The sequence below is a fragment of the Artemia franciscana genome, chromosome 7 (genome assembly GCF_032884065.1).
Source record: "Artemia franciscana chromosome 7, ASM3288406v1, whole genome shotgun sequence".
Taxonomy (NCBI): Eukaryota; Metazoa; Arthropoda; class Branchiopoda; order Anostraca; family Artemiidae; genus Artemia; species Artemia franciscana.
The window spans coordinates 418,337-444,745 of NC_088869.1; the positions used below are offsets into that span (position 1 = coordinate 418,337).

Here is a 26,409-nt window from a genome sequence, read left to right on the forward strand (position 1 = left end):
TGATGCGTTTTTTTTATAAATCCTCCACAAAAAAATCTTTTGTACCCCCTCCCCTGAAAAAAATAAATAAAATTCTAGATGCGCGCCTGGTCATACAGATAAAAAATTTGTCAAGGGTATGAAGATATTACCTTGTTCTCATATGAGCTAGTCTGTGTTTCTTAATGACGGAGATATCTTGAAAATCTTAGAAAATTTCTGGGAATCTATGGCGGAGAATTCAAAAAGAGAGTCAGTGTTAATAGTTTCTCGACAATGGAGCAAAGAAAGTGAGGTAGTAGGAGCAACTGAAGATGTAAACAAACAATTTTCTCTTTCACGAAAATTTAATTTGTCTGAAAAAAGAATAATTCCTTCCTCTCGGATTTACAAGGCTAAAAAAGTAGTTATAAGTCATGTAAATAACCTATGCATTGCGAACAATGAAAATTCAAGAGCACTTATCACTTGTAAGAGGGTGCTTCACAAGAAGCACGTCGTAAAGGAGCATTTACGAAAGGAACTTGGAAGAAAAGATCTGAAAAAGTGCTATAAGCCATGACTCTGACCTGTGGCTTGTGAAGGATGGTTCACAAACTATTAATGATAACCTACTTATCTATTCTAAAAGATGCCTCACATTAGACATTTCGCAAAGGACGCTTTACAAGAGACAAGGAAATAGGTAAAACTGACGGATATATGCGTTAAGTAACTAATTTCACTTATTGCCTATGAAGAACTGTTCATAGAGGGGGAAGGGCAGTTATCCTTTCTGGAAAATATTTCCCAAAGACCGTAACGCAAGAAGTACATAGAGGTATGGGTATGGGACTATAGGGTATGAGTGTGACTTCTTTCTTTTGAAGGGCGTTTCTGCTTCTCCTAAAGTCTGTAGCATTTAATTGCTCTTAACGTTAAAATTTTACTTTTTGCTCCAACCCTTTGAGAAAGACTCCTGAAACACAAGAGTCACTGAATTGGAACGCGAAAGTTTTTTAAGCACTAAGAGACTTTAGCGCAACGAGGGATGGCTGAATAAAATTAAGGCTCCCTCATAATTTCTTTTCGTTTTAATTTATAATTCTTCTCCTTACTTTCAGTTGAAAAAACTTGTTGTTTATTTTATTTTAATATAAGTCTTAGATTTGAATGTGCAATCCACATGTAGATACTTCAGAATGATCTTGACGCCTGATTATAAATTCATAAAACGTCTCGAAAACCAATACCATTTCATTTTCTTAGTTCTGATAAAATGTAATTTAGATATAATGAAATCAGACTGACATAAATTCCCAATTATAAGCACTTCCTGACTATTGTTTTTTTTTTCTGGAAAGCCATTGTTATTTTATTTTCTTATACCTGACAGAACGTTGAGCCCTTAAAAATGGAAAATCAGTCCTTATTAGAAAAAATCTTGATAAATATGATATTTAGATAAAATCTTTTGCGCCAAGAGACTAAGGAACTTGGGGAGGGGGGATTGAGACATTAGGTAAACGTTATGAGTTGTTTTTGCATGTTAATTAAGTCTTAAAAAAACAAAATTTTCTCAACAAAGGGTATAAGATGATTTTAGAGCTTAGAAATTGCGTAAAAATAAGTTGTACAGGATGTAAAACTTAAAGAGAATATATTTAACCACGTGTGAAAAAATCAAATTTAAAACGAAAAGTGCTTAAACAATTTGAAGAGTAAAATTAAAACGAATAGACATTACAATGAACAATCGGTCAGATGACCTGAAATTATCAAATAGTTCATATAACGAATTCTAAGTAAAGAGTGACTCGTGCTGACCGTAACCAAAACTATATGAAAAAGGAATACTGATTTTCCCGAAAAGGGAAAAAGCGCCACAAAAAGGACAAGTAATCTTGGCGAAAGTTACAGTCTTCGTTACTACATTCCAAGTTAACTTTCAATATTAGCGTGAACTTCCTTAACGTTCTTCTGAAATTTGCCCTAAATTTCTTGATTGATCTGATCCCCCACCCTTTAGCTGATCCAATGCAACTAACTTACCATGTGCAAGCCCCAGAGATTAAGATATTTCTCTCTGGAATATAATAGAATAATAATTAGTTGCTTGTTTAGTTTTAGATAGAAACTACTAAGCAACGGCAGACAGCTCCCTGAGAGAAATAATGGTAGGTCATTACCTTCCAGATGCTGCAACTTTCCAACTTTCGACTTTTTAAGCGGCATCGGTACTTTAAGTCTCTATCTTCCAAGATGAGGCTCAGAAATGTGTAGAAGTCTTGTAGACCACACTTTTAGTAGAAGACAAATTGGCCGGAGTGACCAGTATCATTCATCCCGTCGAAAGTTATTCAAGGTTAACTCTACACTAGAGGTTACACTCCTCGTGGTCGGAATTAACAACCAGAGACCACAAGAAAAAACTTTGACCTTAATGGAATGCTAATTGTTCAACGAACAATGAAAAATGCATCCATACATGGTTAATCTTTTTAATGATTAACTTTATATGTTAATATATAGTTAATCATAATATATATATATACATATATATATATATATATATATATATATATATATATATATATATATATATATATATATATATATATATATATATATATATATATATATATATATATATATATATATATATTATATAGTTAATCATTTTAATGACAATTAACGCTAATTATGATATCAACGTTTGATTACCACACTATCCTATTAGCGAGTAAATGATTGGATGCATAGATAGAAGATGGGAGGGGAGGGTGGTTCACCATAATTTATCCTGATTGTTTTGGTGCTTCAAAAAAAGGCTTTATGAGCAAGGTATGTGGATTGTCATGGGATACTTTTTGCAACTTCTTCCCCTTAATTTTATGGGAGGACGTCATTTGTATCAGTGTTACAAAGGAGACAAGGAGGAGGGCATAGCCTCGTATGTAGGTATGAGTTAGTGTTACCTTCCGTAAATTAGAGGTTTAAAGTCCCTATCAAACAGTTCGTGGTAACGAACTGTAGTAAGGAGCGACGTGGCTCAATAGTAACCAAAACTCTAAAAAATGGAATTTTGATACCAATACCTACATCAAAAGAATTGCATTTTAATGCTGATTTTAAATATATAAGTTTCATCAAGTTTAGTCTTACCCATCAAAAGTTACGAGCCTGAGAAAATTTGCGTTATTTTAGTAAATAGGGGAAAACGCCCCCTAAAAGTCATAGAATCTTAACGAAAATCACACCATCAGATTCAGCGTATCAGAAAACCCTACTGTAGAAGTTTCAAGCTCCTATCTACAAAAATGTGGAATTTTGTATTTTTTGCCAGAAGGCAGATCACGGATGCGTGTTTATTTTTTTTTTTGTTTTTTTTTTTGTTTTTTTTTCCCAGGGGTGATCGTATCGACCCAGTTGTCCTAGAATGTTGCAAGAGGGCTCATTCTAACGGAAATGAAAAGTTCTAGTGCCCTTTTTAAGTGACCAAAAAATTGGAGGGCACCTAGGCCCCCTCCCACGCTAATTATTTTACCAAAGTCAACGGATCAAAATTCTGAGATAGCCATTTTATTCAGCGTAGTCGAAAAACCTTATAACTATGTCTTTGGGGACGACTTACTCCCCCACAGTCCCCATGGGAGGGGCAACAAGTTACAAACTTTGACCAATGCTTACATATAGTAATGGTTATTGGGAAGTGTACAGGCGTTTTCAGGAGGATTTTTTTGGTTGGGGGAGGGGTTGAGAAGAGGGGGATATGCTGGGGGAACTTTCCATCGATAATTTGTCATGGGGGAAGAAAATCTCCATGAAGGGAGCGCAGGATTTACTAGCATTATTTAAAAACACAATGAAAAAATAAATATGAAAAAGTTCTTTCAGCTTGAAGTAAGGAACAGCATTAAAACTTAAAACAAACAGAAATTATTACCCATTTGAGGGGCTCACCTCCTCCTAATACCTCGCTCTTAACGTTAAAGTATTTTTAGTAATTTCAACTATTTATTCTACGGCTTTTGTGATTCTGGGGTCATTCTTAATGAATTGGGACAAAATTTAAGTTTTAGTGTAAAGAGCGAGGATCTGACAAGGGGGCGAACCCCCTCATATATGTAATAAAAATATGAGAATACAAAAGTTCTTTACGTAAGCTAATTTATAAGTTACGTAAATCTTTTACTAATAAAAATATTCGTAAAAAATTAAAAGTTCTAGTTGCCTTTTTAATTGACCAAAAAATCGGAGGGCAACTAGGCTTCCTCCCCCGCTCTTTTTTTCTCAAAATTATTCGATCAAAATTATGAGAAAGCCATTTAGCCAAAAAAAAATGCAAATTTTGTTTTAATTATTCCTCTGCGGAGAGCCAAAATCAAAACATGCATTGATTCAAAAACGTTCAGAAATTAAATAAAAAAAACAAGTTTTTTTAACTGAAAGTAAGGAGCGACATTAAAACTTAAAACGAACAGAAATTACTTCGTATATGAAAGAGGCTGCTTCCTCATCAACGCCCCGCTCTTTACGCTAAAGTTTTTTACTGTTTTAAAAAGAAGAATTGAGAGACAGAGTCAAACTTTAGCGTAAAGAGCGGGGCGTTGATGAGGAAGCAGCCTCTTTCATATACGAAGTAATTTCTGTTCGTTTTAAGTTTTAATGTCGCTCCTTACTTTCAGTTAAAAAAACTTGTTTTTTTTATTTATTCTTCAAAAACGCAAAATCTTGCATCTTAAAATAAATGATCGCAGTGGTACGATTTGTGGTACGTGTGGTACGAGTGGTACGCAATTTGTGGGACTTTGTTCCCCATGGGTGATCATATTAAAGGTAATAATCCCAATAATCCGACAGAAGACTCATTTGAATGTAAACTAAAAGTTCTTAGCATTCTTTTTAAGTAACAAAAAAGATTGTGCCGTAAAAAACGGCGTTTTCTGCCATTTTGTAGTGGAAATTAAATAAAAAACAAGTTTTTTTAACTGAAAGTAAGAAGCGACATTAATTAAAATGAAAAGAAATTACTTCGAATATGAAAAGGGCTACTCCCTCCTCAACGCCCCGTTCTTTACACTAAAGTTTGATTCTTTCTCCAAACTCTACTTTTTAAAACAGTAAAACACTATAGCGTAAAGATTGGGGTGTTGACGAGGAACAGCCCCTTTCATATGCGAATTGATTTCTGTTCGTTTTAAGTTTTAATGTCGCTCCTTACTTTCAGTTAAAAAAAAAACTTGTTTTCTTACTTAATTTCTAAACGTTTTTGAATTAATGCATATTTTGATTTTGGCTCTCCGCAAATGAATAATTAAAACGAAATTTTCATTTTTATTTTATTGGCTAAATGGCTTTCTCATAGTTTTGATCTATTGATTTTGAGAAAAATGAGTGGGGGAGGAGGCCTAGCTGCCCTCCAATTTTTTGGTTACTTAAAAAGGCAACTAGAAATTTTAATTTTTTACGAACGTTTTTATTAGTAAAAGATATACGTAACTTGCAAATTAGCTTACGTAACGAACTTCTTTATTCGCATGTTTTTGTTACGCATATGAGGGGATTCATACCTTCGTCAGTACCTCGCTTTTTACACTAAAGCTTGAATTTTGTCTCAATTCCTTAAGAATGACCCCCTGAATCACAAAGGCCATAGAATAAATAGTTGAAATTACTAAAAATACTTTAGCGGAAAGAGCGAGGTATTAGGAGAGGTAAACCCGTCATATGTGTAATAATTTCTGTTCGTTTTAAGTTTTAATACTGCTCTTTACTTTCAGTTGAAAAAACTTTTTCAAATTAATTTTTTCAGTTTTTTTCAAATAATGACAGAAAATCCTCCGCTCCCTTCATGGAAATTTTCTTCCCCCACGACAAATTCCTCTATGGAAGATTCCCCAACATATCCCCCTCTTTTCAAGCCCTCCTCTCCCACCAAAAACATTTCCCTGAAAACGTCTGTACACTTCCCAATAACCATTACTATTATGTAAGCACTGGTCAAAGTTTGTAACTTGTAGCCCCTCCCCAGGGGACTGTGGGGGAGTAAGTTGCCCCCATATACATAGTTATAAAGTTTTCCAACTATTCCGAATAAAATGGCTATCTCAAGAATGTTGATCCGATGACTTTGGGAAAATAAATAGCGTGAGAGGGGGCCTGGGTGCCCTCCAATTTTTTCGGTTATTTAAAATGGCACTAGAACTTTTCATTTCCGTTAGAATGAGCCCTCTCGCCACATTCTAGGACGAATGGGTCAATACGATCACCCCTGGAAAAAAAACAAATAAACACGCATCCGTGATCTGCCTTCTGGCAAAAAATCAAAATTCCACATTTTCTAGATAGGAGCTCGAAACTTCTACAATAGTGTTCTCTGAAACGCTGCATCTGATGGTGTGATTTTTGTTAAGATTATGTGACTTTTAGGGGGGTTTTTAAACCCTATTTTCTAAAATAAGGCAAATTTTCTTAAGCTCTTAACTTCTGATGGGTAAGACTAAACTTCATGAAACTTATATTTTTAAAATCAGCATTAAAATACTATTCTTTTGATATAGCTATTGGTATCAAAATTCCGTTTTTTTAGAGTTTTGGTCACTATTGAGCCGGGTCACTCCTAACTACAGTTCGTTACTACGAACTGTTTGATATCAATTTTGTCCCAGAGAGGGAGAGAAGGCTATTGAAAGTTTCTAGTAAAATCTATTCTACCTTGAAAACTATGAAATGGGTTTACACCCTGTAAACCTCCTAGCTACACAATTGTTTGGTGTGAAACATCGTCTAGGAAGCAATGTGAATTTTGTAAAAACATCAGATATGTACGAAACATTGCCTTGGAAACATTGTTTATAAGCTTATTTGAATATATTTGAACCAACTTTAATAAAAAGAACAGAAGGAAAGTAATTAGGGGGTTGTTTATTCCAAACTTTTTGTTTTGTTGTATCTCTAAGATAAATCATTTATTTTATATTATATCTAGATTTATCTGCCTTTATACTAGGCCGAAAAATTAATCTCGGAATTTGCTGCTGAAGTTTCTAGTTTTAACCAGTGCTAAAATTACTCTCTTCAAGTAAGCAAATAAAAAAAAAAAGGTCCAACAATTTCTTCTGAAAGTTCGCACACTAAAATTTTTGGCCTGAAAAAACGATATAAATAGGTCAAGATTTTGGAAAAATACGTTTAGCCTTATTCTGGAAATCACAACGGAAGAATTGATTTCATGCCAGAGTTTCTTGGCCCAAATGAAATCGCTGATTTACCACCCCAGAATTGAATACTAAATAATAACATGTTAATCATGCAAATGGGTGATTAAGATATTTCAGAGGGTTTTTGTAATGGAACGCATGTGGTTGCTACTGAATTATGCCACAACTTGATCAAATCAAAAATAATTACTTGTGAAAAGCTTGGAAAGAAGTTCACATTAATCTGGGGTAAAAAGAAAAGCCACAGTGAAACTCAAATATATACAAGCCTGCCACGTGCCAACTACCAGGAACCGACCGAAGCTTGGTGCCTTGGTAAAGGACATATACATATATAATTTAAATACATAAATCCTGCATAAATCAAATACATAATACAATTAAATGCGTTAAATTATAGATTTGTAATCTAATTAAAAATTGGCTGATGTATGTATAGTTGAGGGGTACTAGGGCTATGCTCTGAAATATTCCTTGAAATTTCATATTTTAAGGGGAAAACGAAATCATTACAACCCCTATTGACTTTCCCAAAACAAGTCAGAACAGAGTAAAAACAAGTCTCCACCAATATTTTCTATGTTTCCTTAGCTTCCCTTGGTTTCCATGGCTTAATTTATTCTTATTTTTGCGTGAGTAGGTTACTTTGATATTGCATGTTCAGTAGCTTGACAGGTAACTCAATAATAATTTTCTATTTCGATAGGTCAATTATTCCCCTGTGAACCGCAAAGAAGCTATATTCATATTTGGCATTCAGGAGCTAAACCGATTAACTTATGTTTGGCTTTATTGTCAAAAGAGTTGATTCAGGGGCATTCTCTGAGGAAGACAGTTGAGAAATTGCCTCCAAGGAAATTTTGAAAATTACCTTTCTTGGTGTTTTCATTAGAAAAAATCGAGCAATGCGAAATTCTCACCCCCCCTCCCGTAATTTTGAAAAAAATTCCTTTTATTACATCTTCATTAAACAAAAATTCAAAATAAATCCTTAACCCCCTGCATTTACGTGAATTGGTGTCTGATTTTAAGGGAATGCTCCAAAAATCATAAAGAATACCTCAAATGACAAAAAATCACCTTTGAACACTAGTATTTTCAGAAACAAACTTAAACGTTTCCAAAACTGACTAGATTTAGTCAGACTCCAGAGAGTATAGCCAAGGGCTTATCCATGGTAAAAACGTAACAAAAATGAATATAAACACATTTATGATGCGTTTTTAAAGTTTTTTCGTGAATCCCTCCCCAAAAAAATTCTTTTATGACCCCCCCAACAAAAAAAATCATTGATACATCCCTCAGTATAGCTTTTAATCGTTTTTGTTTTTTGTTCTTTTGTGTGCAGTTATAAAGAAAGTAGGCTATACAAAACTGAATAATTTAGACTAGATGATTTGACTCTGTTTTTTCTTCAATCGTATATTTTGTGAAACGATTTGGCAATTAAAACACTTAAACTTCATCAGTAGCATTGGGTACGGCTTGCACCGGATGTAGATAAGAAAGAAGTCACTAGTGTACCCAAAGAGGATTAAATCAAGGTCCAAAGTTCATCATTAATAAGTCTGAACAATTACTTGGAAGCATGCTGAGTTATAAAAAGCTATCTGAACCAACAATTAATATATACTGATCCATCTTATGTTCACCTCTTCCCTCTCTTCATTTTAATTGGTACCATGGCACTGACAATGGATTCCATCTATGCCCCTGTATCAAGATTAATTCTTAGTTAGTCTTCATCAATATTGCTAAAGGCTTTAACAGCATAACTTTATATGAAGCTTTTAAAGGGAGGGTGTGGACTAAACAGGGCCAAGGTCACAAAGAATATCACACTTGATTTTAAAGAGGACATAAAATGCCAAAAACCTGCCCTGTTACAGCAGTCTAAATACGTTTGAGGGAGCTTTTACCACCCCTCTTCTTTTCTTTTGTTGTAGGTATCTCCCTGAACCGAAAGGCTGGAACCATGCTTTTAACCCATTATCTGTATACAAAAATTAAAACATGGAAGCTATTCAATACAATAAAGAAGTCGTAGTTAGGTCCTTGTAAACTTACTATGGTGACCGACAATGTTGAAAACCGTGTAAACCAGAGGTCCGAAAAGGAATGACGTTTCTAACAACCGTACTATCTTTGAATTTAGACAATGAAAGACGAATTTACAAAGATAAAACGTTCAGAGAAACATGCTGAAAATGAAAACAAATTTAGAAAACATAAGACTTTCAATGTAACGTGCTTGTGTTTTAACACTGAATTGTGCACAACAAAAGTGACAAAAGTTACACTTGGCTCCACTTTTGAATTTAAGTTATATGCTTCATCCATTGGGCTCTTTGTCTAAAATTCTGACTATAGTTTGGGTTGTGGAGATAACCTTTCAAATTGAATATTTTTCTCAAACACTTGCTTGTAATATTTAATATATTTACCTGATAAATCTTCAGAATTAGGCTTTTGATATATTTAGTGAGATATAGACAAATAAGAAATTATACTATTAACAAAACATTCATGTTCTGCAAATCTCTAATTAATTGGTTGTTTGCGTGTATTTGTCAGCTTCTGGGGGTCACGCAATACGCGGAATTCGGACCCCTCTTCTGTGATTGAAATTCTTCATAACGCCAGACCAGTAGGAACCTAAGGCGTTGATATGCCACTAGTTAACTAAATATTTACTTAGGGATATTGTCTTGGTTGTGTGGAGGATCATTAGATCATAACTAATGTCAGTTCCATCAAAAGCCCCGATGTACAATTTTTTCAGCGTCAACATGTATCTACCAGAATATAGTGATATCTCGTGATTTTCTTTTTTTTTGGAAAATCTTTTGATTATCTTTTGACTGCCAATAAATACTGAGACTCAGGTATTGCCGATTCAAAGTAAATATTGTTAGATAAAGCATAGGAACCTTCATGTCATTTTCGTTTTGGATTTCGAAAGAAAAAAAACACTCGTGCTTGTATAACTGAAGTCGTAGACCGTGAACTGTCTTAAATTCATTTAAAAAAATCGGATGAAAGTAAAGAGCAAAATCGAAACTCGATCCCAGCAGAGCACTACTCTATATACTGAGGAGGGATGTGCTGTGGAATTGCACCCGATACCTGAGACCTTACACAGACGGAAAATATAACAGTAACAGAAGTATCAAAATTAAGCCCTTTTTTACGATATATCACAATAACTGAAATGGATTCGCATCTCATTGTATGTTGAAAGTCAAGCTTCTTTGACTGATAGTCATTGTAGCAGACCTTTTTTAATATTACCAGGAAAATACGTTTTAGCTTTCAGTTTTTTGTCGTTTATTCGGATCTCCTATCCACGCTCCAAAATCTATGGCAAGAAAGTTCAATCAATTTTAAATAGTTTGGCCACACAATAACTTCGAAGACTACATTGCCTTTCCACGACGATAAATTAAAGTTTGAGTAGGAATAAATCCTTTGATTAGATAGTGATAATAACATTCAGAAAATATACTGGATATTTCAATCACATTTACAGTGACCGTATTGAGTGTTTTTGAGTATTTCTGCTGATGACGGTCACTGTGCATGTGATCGAAATATTCAGTATATTTTGGGAATGCATTTTACTTGTAGTTGCTGAGGGACCAAATGTGAGCACCTCACCTGTCATCTAGAGGACTCCACATAGTTGACTCCCATTTGTCGCGATCTCGTGCTAGCTTTTCAGCAAACCGGAGTCAGCAGCTACCCCACTTTCGGACGAAGTTCCAAAATCCCCCAATAGTATCGAGGTCGTTTCTGACAATTGCCCACCAATTTTTCAATTGTCAATTCCTCTGTGCCAATCTGAGAGAAGAGCAGCAAGAAGCACTTGCTTGATGAAGCGGTCATTGGGTCTTTTCAGGACATGACCAAGGCAAGGCAGTCTTCTCTGTTTTATGATCGTGGGTGTGGGCTGGATGTTAAAGCAGCGGTGACGCACATTAGCATTTGAGATTTTGTAGGAATTTCGAATCCTAAAGATTTTTGTAAGCAACAGTGGTCAAAGACTTCCAAATTATGAAGATGAAGCACCTTCAGTGGCCAGGTCTCATCTGCATTGTTCTGAAAGTTTTTATCACTGTCTACTAATATTTGAACTTTTATTTATTGGCCACACGAAGTAAGCAAGTCTGTAATGGACGAGATAAGTGCCTTTAAGGTAATGCATTGCCTTAAGGATTACAAACTAATACATGTTTGTATTATATTAAGAAAAATATAACAACAATTTTTTCCAAATGAAACTAAAGAGCAACATTAAAAACTAAAACGAACGTAAATGATTCTATATATGAGGGAGGCTGTCCCCACCTCAATCCCTCCCTCTTCGCGTTAAAGTATTAAAGTCCTTAAATCAGTTCTTATTCAGATTCAACGGCCCTTGCGTTTAAGCAGTCTCTCTGAAAGAAATGCGACGAAAATTCAAAGTTCAGCGTAAAGAGCGAGGGATTGAGGAAGGGGCAGCCCCTCTGATACACGGAATAATTTCTGTTAGTTTTAAGTTTTAATGTTGCTCCTAACTTTCAGTTATAAAAATAAACCTTCCTTTTTTAATTCGATTTCGGACCATTTTTCAAATCGTACGTGGAAATCATCTTCTCCCCCTCTGTAAGATTTTCCCTGGACAATTACCCCAGGAAACCCCCCCCCCCTTAGAAAACTCTCTCCACGGATAATCCTCTCGGCAGAACATTCACTCTTAATAAACTTCCACATATTTCCAAATAACAACTTACAACCTTCCAGCCTTTCTTCAGGGTCTATGGGGGTCATGTCATTACCAAAGGCATATTTTTGAACCTTTCAATTACGTTGAATTAAATAGTTATCTCAAGATTTTGATCCGATATATTTGGGAAGAAAGAGTGTTGGAAGGGGCTTGTTATTCTGAAATATTTTTGATCACTTAGAAAGGGCACAATAACTTTTAATTTCTGTTTAAATGAGTCCTATCCCCATCTTCTAGGACCATTGGTTCGGTACAATCATCCGTGGGAAAATAACAGATAAACAAGCATTTGCAATCTTTGTCCTGGCAAAAATACGAAGCATCACATTTCAAGGAGGCACACTCGTGCCTCTATAAAGAGGCGAACCACGACAATGTTAAGCGATCTTCGGTTCCAGTGGTCGCAGAGGGATGGGGAGGGATGCATTTCGTATCCCGAGCTCCAACTAAGAAACCTGCCAAATTTCATCCCCCTCCGACTTTTCCTTCATGGGGAAAATCTGGCCGAAAATTTCGACCCACCAACCCCAGCCCCCCTTTAACGTTGTCCGATCGGGCTGAAATTCCCAAGTTAAGGTCCCCTAGGGCCCAGGAGCTTATCCGCGAAATTTCAGCTCGATCCGATAACTCCTTCCCTGTTTTCCAGAAACCACGCATAGCCACTTAATGTTCATATTCTCCTTTTGTTTTTTTTTTCTCGACGCCTACAGGTCACAGCTGACATCGGATCTGGGTGTACGAAGACTCATTCGATGCGGAATTCTCCGAGTAAGTGCCCTTGAAAGTTTCGTAGGAAAATCTTAACCCCCCGAAAGTTTCGACCCCCCAACCCCTCCCCCCCCCCCTTTAACGTTGTCCGATCGGGCTGAAATTCACAAGTTAAGGTCCCCTACGGCCCAGGAGCTTATCTGCGAAATTTCAACTCGATCCGATAACTCCTTCCCTGTTTTCCAGAAACCCCGCATTAGCCACTTAATTAACCCATTTCTCCATAAGAGCCCATGTTAATTTGAAATTTTTAAAAGTTATTTTAAAGTTATATTTACACACATGCAGGTGGTTGGCTAAGTCGTTAGAGCGTGGGACTTTTAATCCTCGGCTCAAGGGTTCAAGTCCCTTATCGGGCGGTTTTTTTTTCACAAAAAAAATTATTATTAAATTACATCCACCATGGATTGTAGAAAAACGTACAGAAATAATATGAAAAAAACATCGTTTTCTTAAAGAGTTAAAGAGGCTGCGTCCCAAAGTCGAACCTTAAAACGTACAGGAATTAGGAGAGGCAGTTGGGGGGCTGCCGCCCCCCAAACCCCCCGCTTTTAAATACTCTTTTGTACAGGTTTTTTGTTGTGGGGGCTGCTGCCCCCCTAACCCCCCGCTCTTGGCTTCGGAAAGGCCCTCTTTTAATTAACAAAAAATTGAAATGAATGAATAATGGAATAACTTCGAAAAATGTTAAACACAAGAGGACAGGAGAACCATTGCGCCGAAACTAGTAATTAGTAACAATGAAGTCCCCCCACAACAAAAAACCTGTACAAAAGAGTCTTTAAAAGCGGGGGGTTTGGGGTGCGGCAGCCCCCCAAATGCCTCTCCTAATTCCTGTACGTTTTAAGGTTCGACTTTGGGACGCAGCCTCTTTAACTCTTTAAGAAAACGATGTTTTTTTCATATTTAAAATAAGAGCTTAAAACATCTGTAGTGGAGTTTTCAGCTATGTTGATTCCGATGGTATGATTTTCATTGGCATCTTTTGACTTTTTGGGGATGTTATATATAAAGATAAGCCAAAAGTCCACGTAGCTTCAAATGGGTCCTTAGAAAGCTCTAGGGGAAAATACCGGTAGTGTCGAATCCACTTTTTACGAAAGCTACGAAAACTCGTTGCTTTTGAGAGCAAGGTGATCTTACATCATTTTGACTTGACAATTACAGTAAAGTCAATATCTCTTATCTGTTCCAGAATAACTACAAAAAAGTATATAATACCTTTTTTTTTCTCTTTGCAGTAAGATATATTTTCGAATTTTCGAAAGTTGATTTCGAAAGTTGATTTCGAAAACCATCGCTGAAAACTGATCTCTGCAACATAGCTGAAAACTCTACTACAGATGTTTTGAGCTCTTATCTTAAAATTTGATGCTTCGTATTTTTCCAAGGACAAAGATTGCAAATGCTTGTAACAAAAAGTACAAGTTTAATGTAGAGTGGAGTTTTCATTCGCTTGTAACAAAAAGCACAAGTTTAATGTAGAGTAGAGTTTTCACCTATGTTGATTCCGATGGTATGATTTTCATTGGCATCTTTTGACTTTCTAAGGATGTTCGCCAATTTTTACGAAAATAGTATTAAATGTGATGAATTACAAATCTGGAATCAGCACAAAAATCGAATTCTTTTGATGTATCCTATGTTATAAAAATTCTGCTTTTTAGAGTTTTGGTTAAGCGTTTGGCCTAGTTGCTCCATACTTGCTGGTCGTTACCACGAACTGTTTGATTTGTCCATGCACTATGAACAAAAGTAACCACATGATTAAGGCTTTTTATTCCAAGAAAAAACGAAAGTTCGCGGCATGAATAACTCTTTTGGAGTATGTTCCACAGTAAAAGGACCAGTTCACTCACTTCTTTTGGTGTTATTACATAAAAAAAACTAGTTTTTTTAACTGAAAGTAAGGAGCGACATTAAAACTTAAAACGAACAGAAATTACTCCGTATATGAAATGGATTGTTCCCTCCGCAATCCCTCAAGAGTCAAAGTTTTTAACTTTAACTCCAGAGTCAAACTTTAGCGTAAAGAGCGAGGGAAAGCGGAGGGAACAATCCATTTCATATACGGAGTAATTTCTGTTCAAGTTTTAATGTCGCTCCTTACTTTCAGTTAAAAAAAACTAGTTTTTTTAATGTAATTTCTGAACGTTTTTGAATTAATGCATGTTTGATTTTGACTCTCCACACGTAAACTATTCAAATGAAATTTGCATATTAATTCCTTTTTGGCTAAATGGCTTTCTCTTAGTTTTGATCATACGATTTTGAGAAATATGGGATGGGGAAGGAGGCCTAGTTGCTATGCAATTTTTCGGTTACATAAAAAGGCAACTATTAATTTTAATTTTAACGATTTTTTTTATTAGCAAAAAATATACGTAACTTTAGAATTAACTTACGTAACAAACTTTTATATTCTTTAATTATTATTATGTATATGAGGGGGTTTGTACCCTCGTTAATACCTCGTTCTTTACACTAAATCGTAAGTTTTGTCCCAATTCTTTAAGAATGACCCCTGAATCAGAAAGGCCGTAGAATAAATAGTTGAAATTACTAAAAATACTTTAGCATAAAGAGCGAGGTATTTATCTCCTCCTAAATACCTCGCTCTTTATGCTAAAGTATTTTTAGAACCCCTCATATGCGTAATAATCTCTGTTCGTTTTAAGTTTCAATGCTACTTCGTCCTTTCATTTGAAAAAAACGTTTTCATGTTTATTTTCCATTGTTTTCTTATAGCAATGCTAGAGAATCCTGCGCCCTTTTCATTGAATTTTTCTTCCCCCATGACAAATTCCTCCAAGGAAAGATCCTCCAACATAGCCCCCTCTCCTCAGCCCCAACCCCAAACAAAATAAAATCCCCCTGAAAACGTCTGTGCACTTCCCAATAACCATTACTATATGTAAACACTGGTCAAAGTTTGTAACTTGCAGCCCCTCCCCCAGGGATTGTGGGGGAGTAAGTCATCCCCAAAGACACAGTTATTGTGGTTTTCGACTATGCTGAACCAAATGGCTATCTCAAAATTTTGATCCGTTGACTTTGGGAAAAAATGAGCGTGGGAGGGGGCATAGATGCCCTCCAATTTTTTTGGTCACTTAAAAAGGGAACTAGAACTTTTCATTTCCGTTAGAATGAGCCCTCTTGCGACATTCTAGGACCACTTGGTCGATACGATGACCCCTGGGGAAAAGAAAAAAAAAACAAACAAATAAACACGCACCCATGATTTGTCTTCTGGCAAAAATACAAAATTCCACATTTTTGTAGATAGGAGCTTGAAACTTCTATAGTAGGGTTCTCTGATACGCTGAATCTGATGGTGTCATTTTCGTTAAGATCCTAAGACTTTTAGGGGGTGTTTCTCCCTATTTTCTTAAATAAGGCAAATTTTCTCAGGCTCGTAACTTTTGATGGGTAAGACTAAACTTGATGAAACTTATATATTTAAAATCAGCATTAAAATGCAATTCTTTTGATGTAGCTATTGATATCAAAATTCAATTTTTTAGAGTTTTGGTTACTATTGAGCCGGGTCGCTCCTTACTACAGTTCGTTACCACGAACTGTTTGATTTATGACCGTGAGCTGTTGCAAGTTAGACCTTTGCTATGGTCATGACGTCATTACTACAAGATGTTTTTCAATCGACGTCCCAAAATTGGTAGCAGAATGAAGGACTTGTAACAAAATTTGTCTATGGAAGAAAGGCCGAAATAAAATAATATTGATAAGAAAAAAAGTAAATTCAAAGAAATAAACAAAGAATCACAATAATAAACAAATTAAAGGCGAAGGAACAAAGAACAACCATTGCTCTATGTAGCTCTTGCTCTGACTACAGACCTGTCTATATTTGAGAGGACAAGAAAAGCCAAAAGAGAATGAAATTACTGTCTAGGCTTTCTTTAAACACAAACAATGATGAACTTCAGATTTTAACGTATTTTAATGAGCAAGAACGACAACTAAAGTATTCTCCATGCATGACCAAGCCCAAAATTAACGGTTAAAACTAGAGAAAGAAAAAGAATAGAGACCAGATCCTAAAAATAAAATTAGGCCAAATTTTAAAGTTGATCTAAATTCACGCTATTCTGGATTCACACTGTTCCATAATGTAAGGTTAGAATAAATAGCAAAAATGTTTTTAGCTTTTTTCCTGATTTTTCACATATGTCTCTTAATTTCAAATTTGGCCATTGGTACTACCAAACACTGTATAACTACATTTGGAGGTATTCTTCATTAAAAACTATCTTCCCAATTACTCATCATTTTAAATACGTATGATGTTGTGCAAGTTCCCGCTTAACACCTTGTGGCAGCAAAGGGGAAGAGACTGAGCTTCTTGATCAGAGTTTTTCAGGTTCAATCCCATACGCCACAAGGAATGATTTCTGTTGTTTCTGCTCTTTGTCTTTCCGCTTAACCAAATCAAACAATCAGGTTTAACTTCCCTTGGTACTTTAGTGACAAATCCTGTCCCTGAAACCTGTTCAGATGCATTGGGAAGCTCTGAAAATTGATCGGTTTCCCATCGGTTATGGGGCTTAAATACAGAGTTTAAAAACTTATATCTGCATTGGTCGCTGCAGCAATTTTAAAAGGTGTCACGTAACGTTTTGTGACAAATTATAATTAGTTTTGTAAAACGAAGATTTATAATGCACATTCTTAAAGTTGGCATGCTCAATTGATTTGGCTTGGTCAGCTTTCATCTTAGTTAGTTTTCAAGATATTTAGAAGTTTCAGCATTTCTAAAAAAAACACTTTTCTTCTTCTCTTCTCGTTTTTACATATAGCTAAGCAATTGGCCTTTCAATATAAAAGTATTTTTAAACCACATTTTTGAAACCAAAACAATCTTTGCCGTACAACCAAATGCTTGATTGTGTCTTGTAAGGTAACACCTTTTGAATTAAAGTAGCCAAGATATTGAAAATATAGAAATTTAATAAAAAATTTTATATTGAAATGAAGGAGACGTAGAAAAAGATTTATTTTTAACAATTATCAAGCTTTTGGGTGGAATTTTACTTTTTGAAGAAGTAAGGCCGAAAAGGAAGTGGTTGGAATAGATTGTGTATAATCAGTGCTGAGAGGTTGGAATTGGTTGCTGCAATAGAGGAGGTCACAATTGGTTGTGAACAGACTGGGGGATAGTTGGTTTAAAGAGGAATAATTGAAATAAGCCTTGAAATAAAGTACAATTTGATTACAAAAATACTTAGATCTCAGTCTGATTTAGCCAAAAATTAAAATTAATGACAGTGTTTTTCTACAAGGGCGCCAATTTACGAATACGCAAGATTCCTTTTTCATTTATTTTTGAAAGATGAAGATATTTTTCCTCTTAAGTGCAGGGGGCAGGAGGGGGTATTTTTTTGTTTTAAAGGAAAATGCCAAAAGGACACACATCAAAATCGAGGGGGCTGCACCCTTCCATTCACATCTCCCTTCAATACTCTGACGTTTCATCTCTTTCATTTCACACCTGATTTTGTCTGGCATCGCATTTACTGATTATTTCAAAAATGTCATGTCGATGGCTCACTGTCCGCACTTATTTCACAGCTTCAAATACATATAAACGTTCCGCCAATTACAATTGATTCTTATATTGATTCTACCTTTGCTCAATGAACCCAAAATACAAATTGCAGAAATTTTTCGCTCCTCTGTTTGGTCCAAAAATTTTGACATTAGAGCTTTAGTCTTGAGACCAAATTCGTCAGTGATGATCCAACATTGAATGAAACTTTGCATAATTATTACTGGCTGTTCATATTTCAGCGATATATATTATGTTGGTTAATTCCACTGCGCTTAATGTTGTATGTAGGATAATTTTTACAATCCTCGTGTTATCTAAATCAGTTAAATGTCATAGTTCATTTCCTTCTTTTGTAAATGGAAAATTGGCAGAAAACCCATCAAAATATGGGAATAAAGAAATTACTGAAAAATGCTTCTGTGACAACCTGCTCGAGGAACCCATTGGTGACTGTGAATGTAATGTGGCTTACGTAGATTCCTTTAATAATAAAAAAATATTCCCTGTACTAGCTAGCCTTCTATTCAAAAGCTATTTCAGGTTTTATAAGGTTAATCTTTTCAAAAAATGTCCATTCTGGGATGATACTGAAGGCAAATGCTCCTTTCAAAATTGTGCAGTCAAAGAATTCCCACTTGACTCCCTACCGGCTGCACTGAAGGCTGTCGACGATAACCTGAAATTAAACTACAAACCACCGGCAAAAGAAGAACCGTGCACCTCATCCAGAGAAGAACGTCTTAGTTCCATTAATGATACGATCAGCACAGCCGCTTCGGAGAATATTGCAACATGGCAGGAACACGATGCCAAAATGGGCAGTTATTGCGCTATGGACGAGGAGCAGCCTGATGACCAGACTTACGTTGATTTAACTTTGAACCCTGAACGTTATACTGGCTACATAGGTCGCGAAGCACATAAGATATGGAGGGCTATCTATGAAGGAAATTGTTTCAAGACACCTCGCACCCATGGTCTATTCAGTGATACTTGGAATGTAGAAGGTATGTGCTTTGAAGAACGAATTTTTTATAGAGCAATATCTGGTCTTCACACCTCAATCAGTATGCATGTGTCTTTAAAGTACTTACAACCTACTGCCGAAATATCTAACGTCACTGGTAATAGGATTGACTCAATTGGTACTTGGGGTCCAAACATTGCAGAGTTCCACAATAGGTTCAATCCTACTAAGACCAATGGAAATGGACCAGAGTGGCTTAGAAATCTTTACTTGCTCTATCTTAATGAGCTGAGAGCTCTGGAAAAGGCTGCTCCATATCTTGAGACTTTTGATTATTATACTGGTAATTCTGAAGAAGACATCGAAACTAAAGAAGCTGTACAAGGGATTTTAAGAATTATCAAGAGCTTTGAGCATCACTTTGACGAAACAACTATGTTCTTTGGAGGTCAAGAAGCAATAAAACGGAAAAACGATTTTAGACTTCACTTTTATAACGTCAGTAGAATTATGGATTGTGTTGGGTGTCAAAAGTGTCGTCTATGGGGTAAACTTCAGATTCAAGGACTCGGAACAGCTGTAAAAATATTGTTTTCTCCCAGTTTTGAGGCTCCTGAGTCCACTGTTTTCAACTTGAAAAGTAAGGAAAAGGCTCATTTCAAACTGACAAGAAATGAAGTCGTTGCACTGTTTAACGGCTTTGGCCGCCTCTCTGAAAGTATTCACGGGTTAGAAATATTCAGAAAACTTCACTGGTCTTGATTCTTCTTTAAAAGTTTCATGTTTTTTTCGACTCAAAACAAACTTTGTCATAATTTTTTATATTTCGGTACAAGTTCTGCATTCCCCCTTTTTTTCAAACTTCAGTTTCAATAATAAGAAGTATTAATATGTAAGAAATATTAAGAAAAGTGAAAATAATAAGAATTCACCATGGTAATACACATAAAGACAGTTCTACATTTAGGGGTTAGTATGTGAATCCCAAACGTAAGGAACAGGACGATATCACCGCTTATTAGGCATTTAAATGACAAGTGAGAGAATTTGAGTTTCAATTAAGTACTGGAAATAAAAAATAGAGCGGATATCCCTCTACAAAATTATTTGACCAAACTACAACTAATTTGGCCTATCTAGTTGTAGCACGAATATTATTATAAAAGGCACTAAGTTTTATATTTTTATCAACGATTCCTTTTTCATTCAGGAAATATTATTCACTCTAAATCTACCTTCTTATTTTTCAATGAATCCATTCTGTCCTATTTGCATATGTAGAGGGTGTATGAATCCCTGTTTTGAAAGTTTAAAAAAATAAGAGCTAAGAGCTCATATGGCACTTGTGACGAGGTCGGAGGAGCCAAGAGCTCATATGTTATGAGCTCTAGCAAAATTCTAAGAATCAATAGATTGCTTGAAAAGGAAAATCAGAAGCTTAAAGCCGGTCAGGATTTAAAACAAGAGCTCTGAGTCACGAATTCCTTCTAAATATCAAAATTCATTAAGATCCAATCACCCACTCGTAATTTAGAAATACCTCAATTTTTCTAATTTTTCCTCTCCCTTCAGCCCCCCAGATGGTCGAATCGGGGAGCTGATTTGTTCAGCTCCCTGACACGCCTATCAATTTTCATCGTCCTAGCACGTCAAGAAGCACCAAACTCGCCAAAGCATTGAACCCCGCCACCTAACTTCACCAAAGAGAGTGGATCCAGTCCGGCTACGTCAATCACGTATCTACGACATTCATGAGCGTTTTGTAAGATTTCCGGTTTCCCCCTCCAACTCTCCCCAAGGTCAAAAGATCTGGTCGGGATTTGAAATAAGAGCTCTGAGAAAATATCTTGTAAATATCAAATTTCATTAAGATCCGGTCACCCGTTCTTAAGTTAAAAATACCTGAATTTTTCTGATTTTTCCAAATTAACAACCCCCAGCTCCCTCAAAGAGAAAGGATCCGAACAAATTATGTCAGTCTCGTATCTATAACTTGTGTTTATTCTTCCCATCAAGTTTCATCCCGATCTCTCCACTCTAAGAGTTTCCAAGATTTCTGTTTCCCCCCTCCAACCCTATATGTCCCTGGATTCGATTCAAATTGAAAGTGGAGCATCTGAAACATAAGATTCTTCTATATATCAAGTTTCATTAAGCTCCGATCACCCATTCGTAAGAAAACTCGATTTTCAAGTTTTCAAAGAATTCCGGTTTCCCCCTCCAACTCCCTTCAATGTCACCGGATTTAGTCGAGGTTTCAAATGAGAGTTTTAAAACACAGGATCCTTCTAGATATCACACTTCATTAGATCTGATCACCCGATCGTAAGTTACAAATACCTGATTTTTTCTAATTTTTCCGAATTGCTCCCCCCCCCTTCCAACTCCACCAAAGAGAGCGGATCCGGTCCGATTATGTCAGTCACCTATCTTGGACTTGTACTTATTCTTCCCACCAAGTTCCATCCTGATTTCTCCACTTTAAGCGTTTTTCAAGATTTCCGGTCCCCCCCCTAATGTCACTGGATCCGGTCGGGATTTAAAATAAGCCATTTGAGTTTCGAGGTCCTTTAAATATGAAATTTCATTAAGATAAGATCAGTTTCGTAAGTCAAAAATGCTTCATTTTTTTCTAATTTCTTAGAATTAACCCTCCCTCCAACTCCCCCGAAGAGAGCAGATCCGTTCTGGTTATGACAATCCCGTATCTAGCACTTGTGCTTATTTTTCCAACCATGTTCCATCCCGATTCCTCCACTCAAAGCGTTTTCCCAGATTTTAGAGTCTGCCCACCCCCAACTTTACCTTCACCGGATCCGGTCGGGATTTAAAATACGAGCTTTGAGACACGATATCCTTCTAAATTGTAAATTTCATTAAGATCCGATCACTCCTTCATAAGTTAAAAATACCTCGTTTTTTATTTTTTCAGAATTAACCCTCCTCTCCCAACTCCCCCAAATAGAGCGTATCTGTTCCGGTTATTTGAATCACGTATCTAGGCCTTACGATCATTTTTACCTCCAAGTTTCAACCCAATCCCTCCACTCTAAGCGTATTCCAAGATTTTAGGTCCCCCCTCCCAACTTCCCCCAATGTCACCGGATCCAGTCGGGATTTATAATAAGAGATCCTTTCAAAAATCAAATAAGATCCGATCACTCTTTCGTAAGTTAAAAATGCCTCATTTTTTCTAATTTTTCAGAATTAACCTTCCCTCCCCCTCCCAACTCCCCCAAAGAGAGAAGATCCGTTCCGGTTATGTCAATCACGTATCTAGGACTTTTGCTTATTTTTCCCACGAAGTCTCATCCCGATCCCTCTACTCTTAGCGTTTTCCGAGATTTTAGGTTCCCCCCTCAATTCCTCCCAGTGTTACCGGATCCAGTTGGGATTTCAAAAAAGAGCTCTGAGACACGATATTTTTCTAAACTTCAAATTTCATTAAGATCCGATTGCTCCTTCGTAACTCAAAAATACCTCATTTTTTCCAATTTTCAGAATTACCCCCCCCCCCCCAAACTCCCCCAAACAGAGCAGATCCATTCCGGTTATGTCAATCACGTATATTGGACTTCCAATGTCACCGGATCCGGTCGGGATTTAAAATAGAAGCTCTGAGACACGATATTCTTCCAAATTTCAAATTTCATAAAGAACTCATGACCCATTCGTAAGTTAAAAATACTTCATTTTTCTATTTTTCCGAATTAACCGACCCCCCCCCCCCCCCAGATGGTCAAATTGCGAAAACGACTATTTCTAATTTAATCTGGTCTAGTCCCTAAAACGCCTGCCAAATTTCATCGTCCTAGCTTACCTGGAAGTACCTAAAGTAGCAAAACCGGGACCGACAGACCGACAGAATTTGCGATCGCTATATGTCACTTGGTTAATACAAAGTGCTATAAAAAGAGAATCTAATCTTGGAGTGATAGATTTTTAGGAAGTAAAAGCACCTTAAATGTCAGGGGAAAAATTGGCCTTAGGAAACGTGACCAAACAGGAAGCATAGGACATTTTTCAATTTTGCCATTAACTAGGCTCACGTACTACTTGATAATGAGGTTTCAAAGGCAGTATATTCGGAAAAATATTAATCTGGGACAAATTGTGATGTGTAATGACCCCCTTTTTATCATTTATCTTATGTTAAAAACAAGCATGGATTAATTAAAAAAAATATATATGTCTGTTCAAAGTAAACAGTAAGTTAGACGCTTGAAACGAGTAACAGTTTTAAAGCTACTCAATAAATAATAATTTTATCAAATTATTGGGTAGAGGGTTTGCAACCACCCCCTTGCCCCCCCCCTCAATGACGCCATTGGACCTCTGATGCCTATAACAGTAATTCCTGAAAATCAGCCGTAGTTGCACAAAAAACTGGAATACCAGAGTATTGATCTTGCTTGTCCATTCCACGACTAAAAAAGTTATAATTGTACTTGAAACCCTGTGGAATATATTCTATGGTGGCGCAGTGGGTTTGACCTTAGCTTGGTAATACGACCCCAGAGATCAAACCGGTCTTAGCAACACACTGCAGGGCTGACGAAGGGACTTACTAGTCAAGAAGCGTCGTTAGTCTGACTACTTACTTACTTAGCCTCTAGAAGAAGCAGCAAAGGGTGGACTTATTTTACACATTATTAGTTTGAGTCTTCCCCCCCCCTAATGCTAGGAAATAGTGTTGTGCCAAACACAAAGCTTCCCTGTTTCATAGTTTTAATGAATTGTTTGTAAATATTTTGGTAAAACTGTAGTTCATCTCCTTTTCTAAAGCATTACAGTTATGAAATTTTTACTTTTTTACTTTGAAATTATTTTATGAACTTTTACTTTAAAACTTTTTTACTTTAACAATCTGAATTTTGCAAAAAACCGCATTTTGAAATGAATGACCTTTTTTTTCTGTTTTTCCTTTATAAAACCCGAAGACTTAAACCCAATATCATGCATTGATTAAGAGCTGCCAATGAAATTAAATAAAAATTAACATACAAAATGAAAATTAGTGAAAAATTAGGCCATATTTTAACGGGTGCTGGCGTTTACCTTCCCAGAAAATCCCCTGGAAAAATACACCCTCTTGTGGAAAATGTCCCCCCCAGAAAATACCTCCTGTGGAAAATCCCCTCCGTGGAAAATATCCCCAGAAAACACCCCCCGGAAAATACCCCCTCAAAAATGCCCCCTATGGAAATCCCCTCCGTGTAAAATACTCCTGGAAAACACCCCCCCCCCCTCCAGCACATGCCGCCTCCCACGGAAAATACCCCCGAGAAAATGCCCTCCATGGAGAACCCCTCCGTAGAAAATACTCCCGGAAAATAAATGGAAAATAATGACGAAGGCCACACTGCCTTTCCATAATACAACTACAGAAGAGAATTAGAAACAATTCTAATTAGCAATGACCTAGGAATCAAACAAACTGTCCGCGAGGCAATCGAAATCAAGCGAAACTTTAATAATAATACATCCCTAAATAGAGACTTGAGTGACTACACACTCAACCCTATATACACGATATTAATTGCAGAAAATAATCTAATTCAAAATAAAACAAAAATAGGAACGAATAAAAACAAGCCCAATCCCAAAAGAACTACAAGATTAGCTGCAGAGAAGGCAAATATCGCAATAAGAAATTATTTCAATTTTTAATAAGTGTAGTTAGTTCAATGAATGAACCTTTTTAGCTTGTAAAATGTTAGCTTTTTTCGCACAGTCTTGGCTGAACTTTTCGTTAAGAAATAATGATACCAATGCTATTTTTTTTTTTTAAAGAATGGATTTTTAACCGAAAACTTTTATTGTAAGTGTTTTATTGTTTATTATTTTTTTTGCTGAAGACTCCCTTAGATATAGGGCTGGAATATTCAAATAGGTATTACTTGTTCACTGTCTTGGGAAAAAAGTCGTCATTATTCTCTGGTCTGTAGTTGTATAAATGGAAAAGTTTTTAAAATCTCAAAAAAGAGGCATGGGAAACACAAAAAAGTAATTAAGCTAGATAGTTCCATTTCAATGGTCACTGGCGAAGTTTGATAATCGTCTATTTGCATAGTTTCAGACCAGTGTTTTCTCGGACCTATTTTTGCCATCCTTTCCCCATCCCTGTCGCATGGCTTTCAGTTCATCTTCTCTATTGGCTTAGTTTACTCGTAAGCCTTGCGTAATTTACAAATTACACTTACACTCATAATTTATGCTAGGAGTTTGGCTATATTTCTAGGGATATATTTTTTAATCATTCATTAACAGGAAAATGTAGAAAAGAAAATTGAAAAACTGAGAATTAAAAATTAGGGCCAACCCAAACTTTTCCGAGTAATCTTTTCTGGGGTCCATTTTGTCTGTTTTTATCTGACGCACGTTTTTAACAATTCGTGTTCGGCTGTCATCAGTTTCGCAATCAGTGCAGATAAATATAGTTTTGCAATAGCTTAGAGAAATTCCGCATTAGTAGGCCATTTGCTGAGAAAACGAATTACCTAGTAGTGATTATTGTCGTGCTAATAACTAAAGAACCTACCTCGTATTTACAGAATTTCACAAGAGAGAAAAAGTAAAAGTAAATTCGAGAATTCCAAAGCTAATCATCCGACAATTCCTATTACCTAATTTTAGAAAATCCTGCGCCCTTTTCGTTGAATTTTTCTTCTCCCATAAACCAAAAAAAATCCCCTGAAAACGACTGTACACTTCCCAATAACCATTATTATATGTAAACACTGGTCGAAGTTTGTAACTTGCAGCCCCTCCCCCAGGGACTGTGGGGGAGTAAGTCATTCCCAAAGACATAGTTATTATGGTTTTTGACTATGCAAAACAAAATGGCTATCTCAAAATTTTGATCTGTTGACTTTGGAGAAAAAATGAGCGTGGGAGGGGGCCTAGGTGCCCTCCAATTATTTTGGTCACTTATAAAGGGCACTAGAGCTTTTCATTTCCGTTATTATGAGCTCTCTTGCAACATTCTAGGACCAATCGGTCGATACGGTGACCCCTGGGGAAAAGAAAAAAAAACAACAAACAAACAAATAAACACGCACCCGTGATTTGTCTTCTGGCAAAAAATACGAAATTGCACATTTTTGTAGATAGGAGCTTGACAATTTCGCTGTAAGGTTCTCTGATACGCCGAATGCGA

General features: G+C 36.2%; 2 protein-coding genes across 2 annotated transcripts in view; both read left to right on the forward strand.

Moving 5' to 3' along the window:
- Positions 1-26,409, forward strand: part of LOC136028698 (potassium voltage-gated channel protein eag-like) — a 322,053-nt gene that overhangs the window by 31,299 nt on the left and 264,345 nt on the right.
- LOC136028660 (ero1-like protein) lies at positions 18,534-20,012 on the forward strand. The gene has a single exon (XM_065706485.1). The coding sequence runs from the start codon at positions 18,534-18,536 to the stop codon at positions 20,010-20,012; it is 1,479 nt and encodes a 492-aa protein (XP_065562557.1).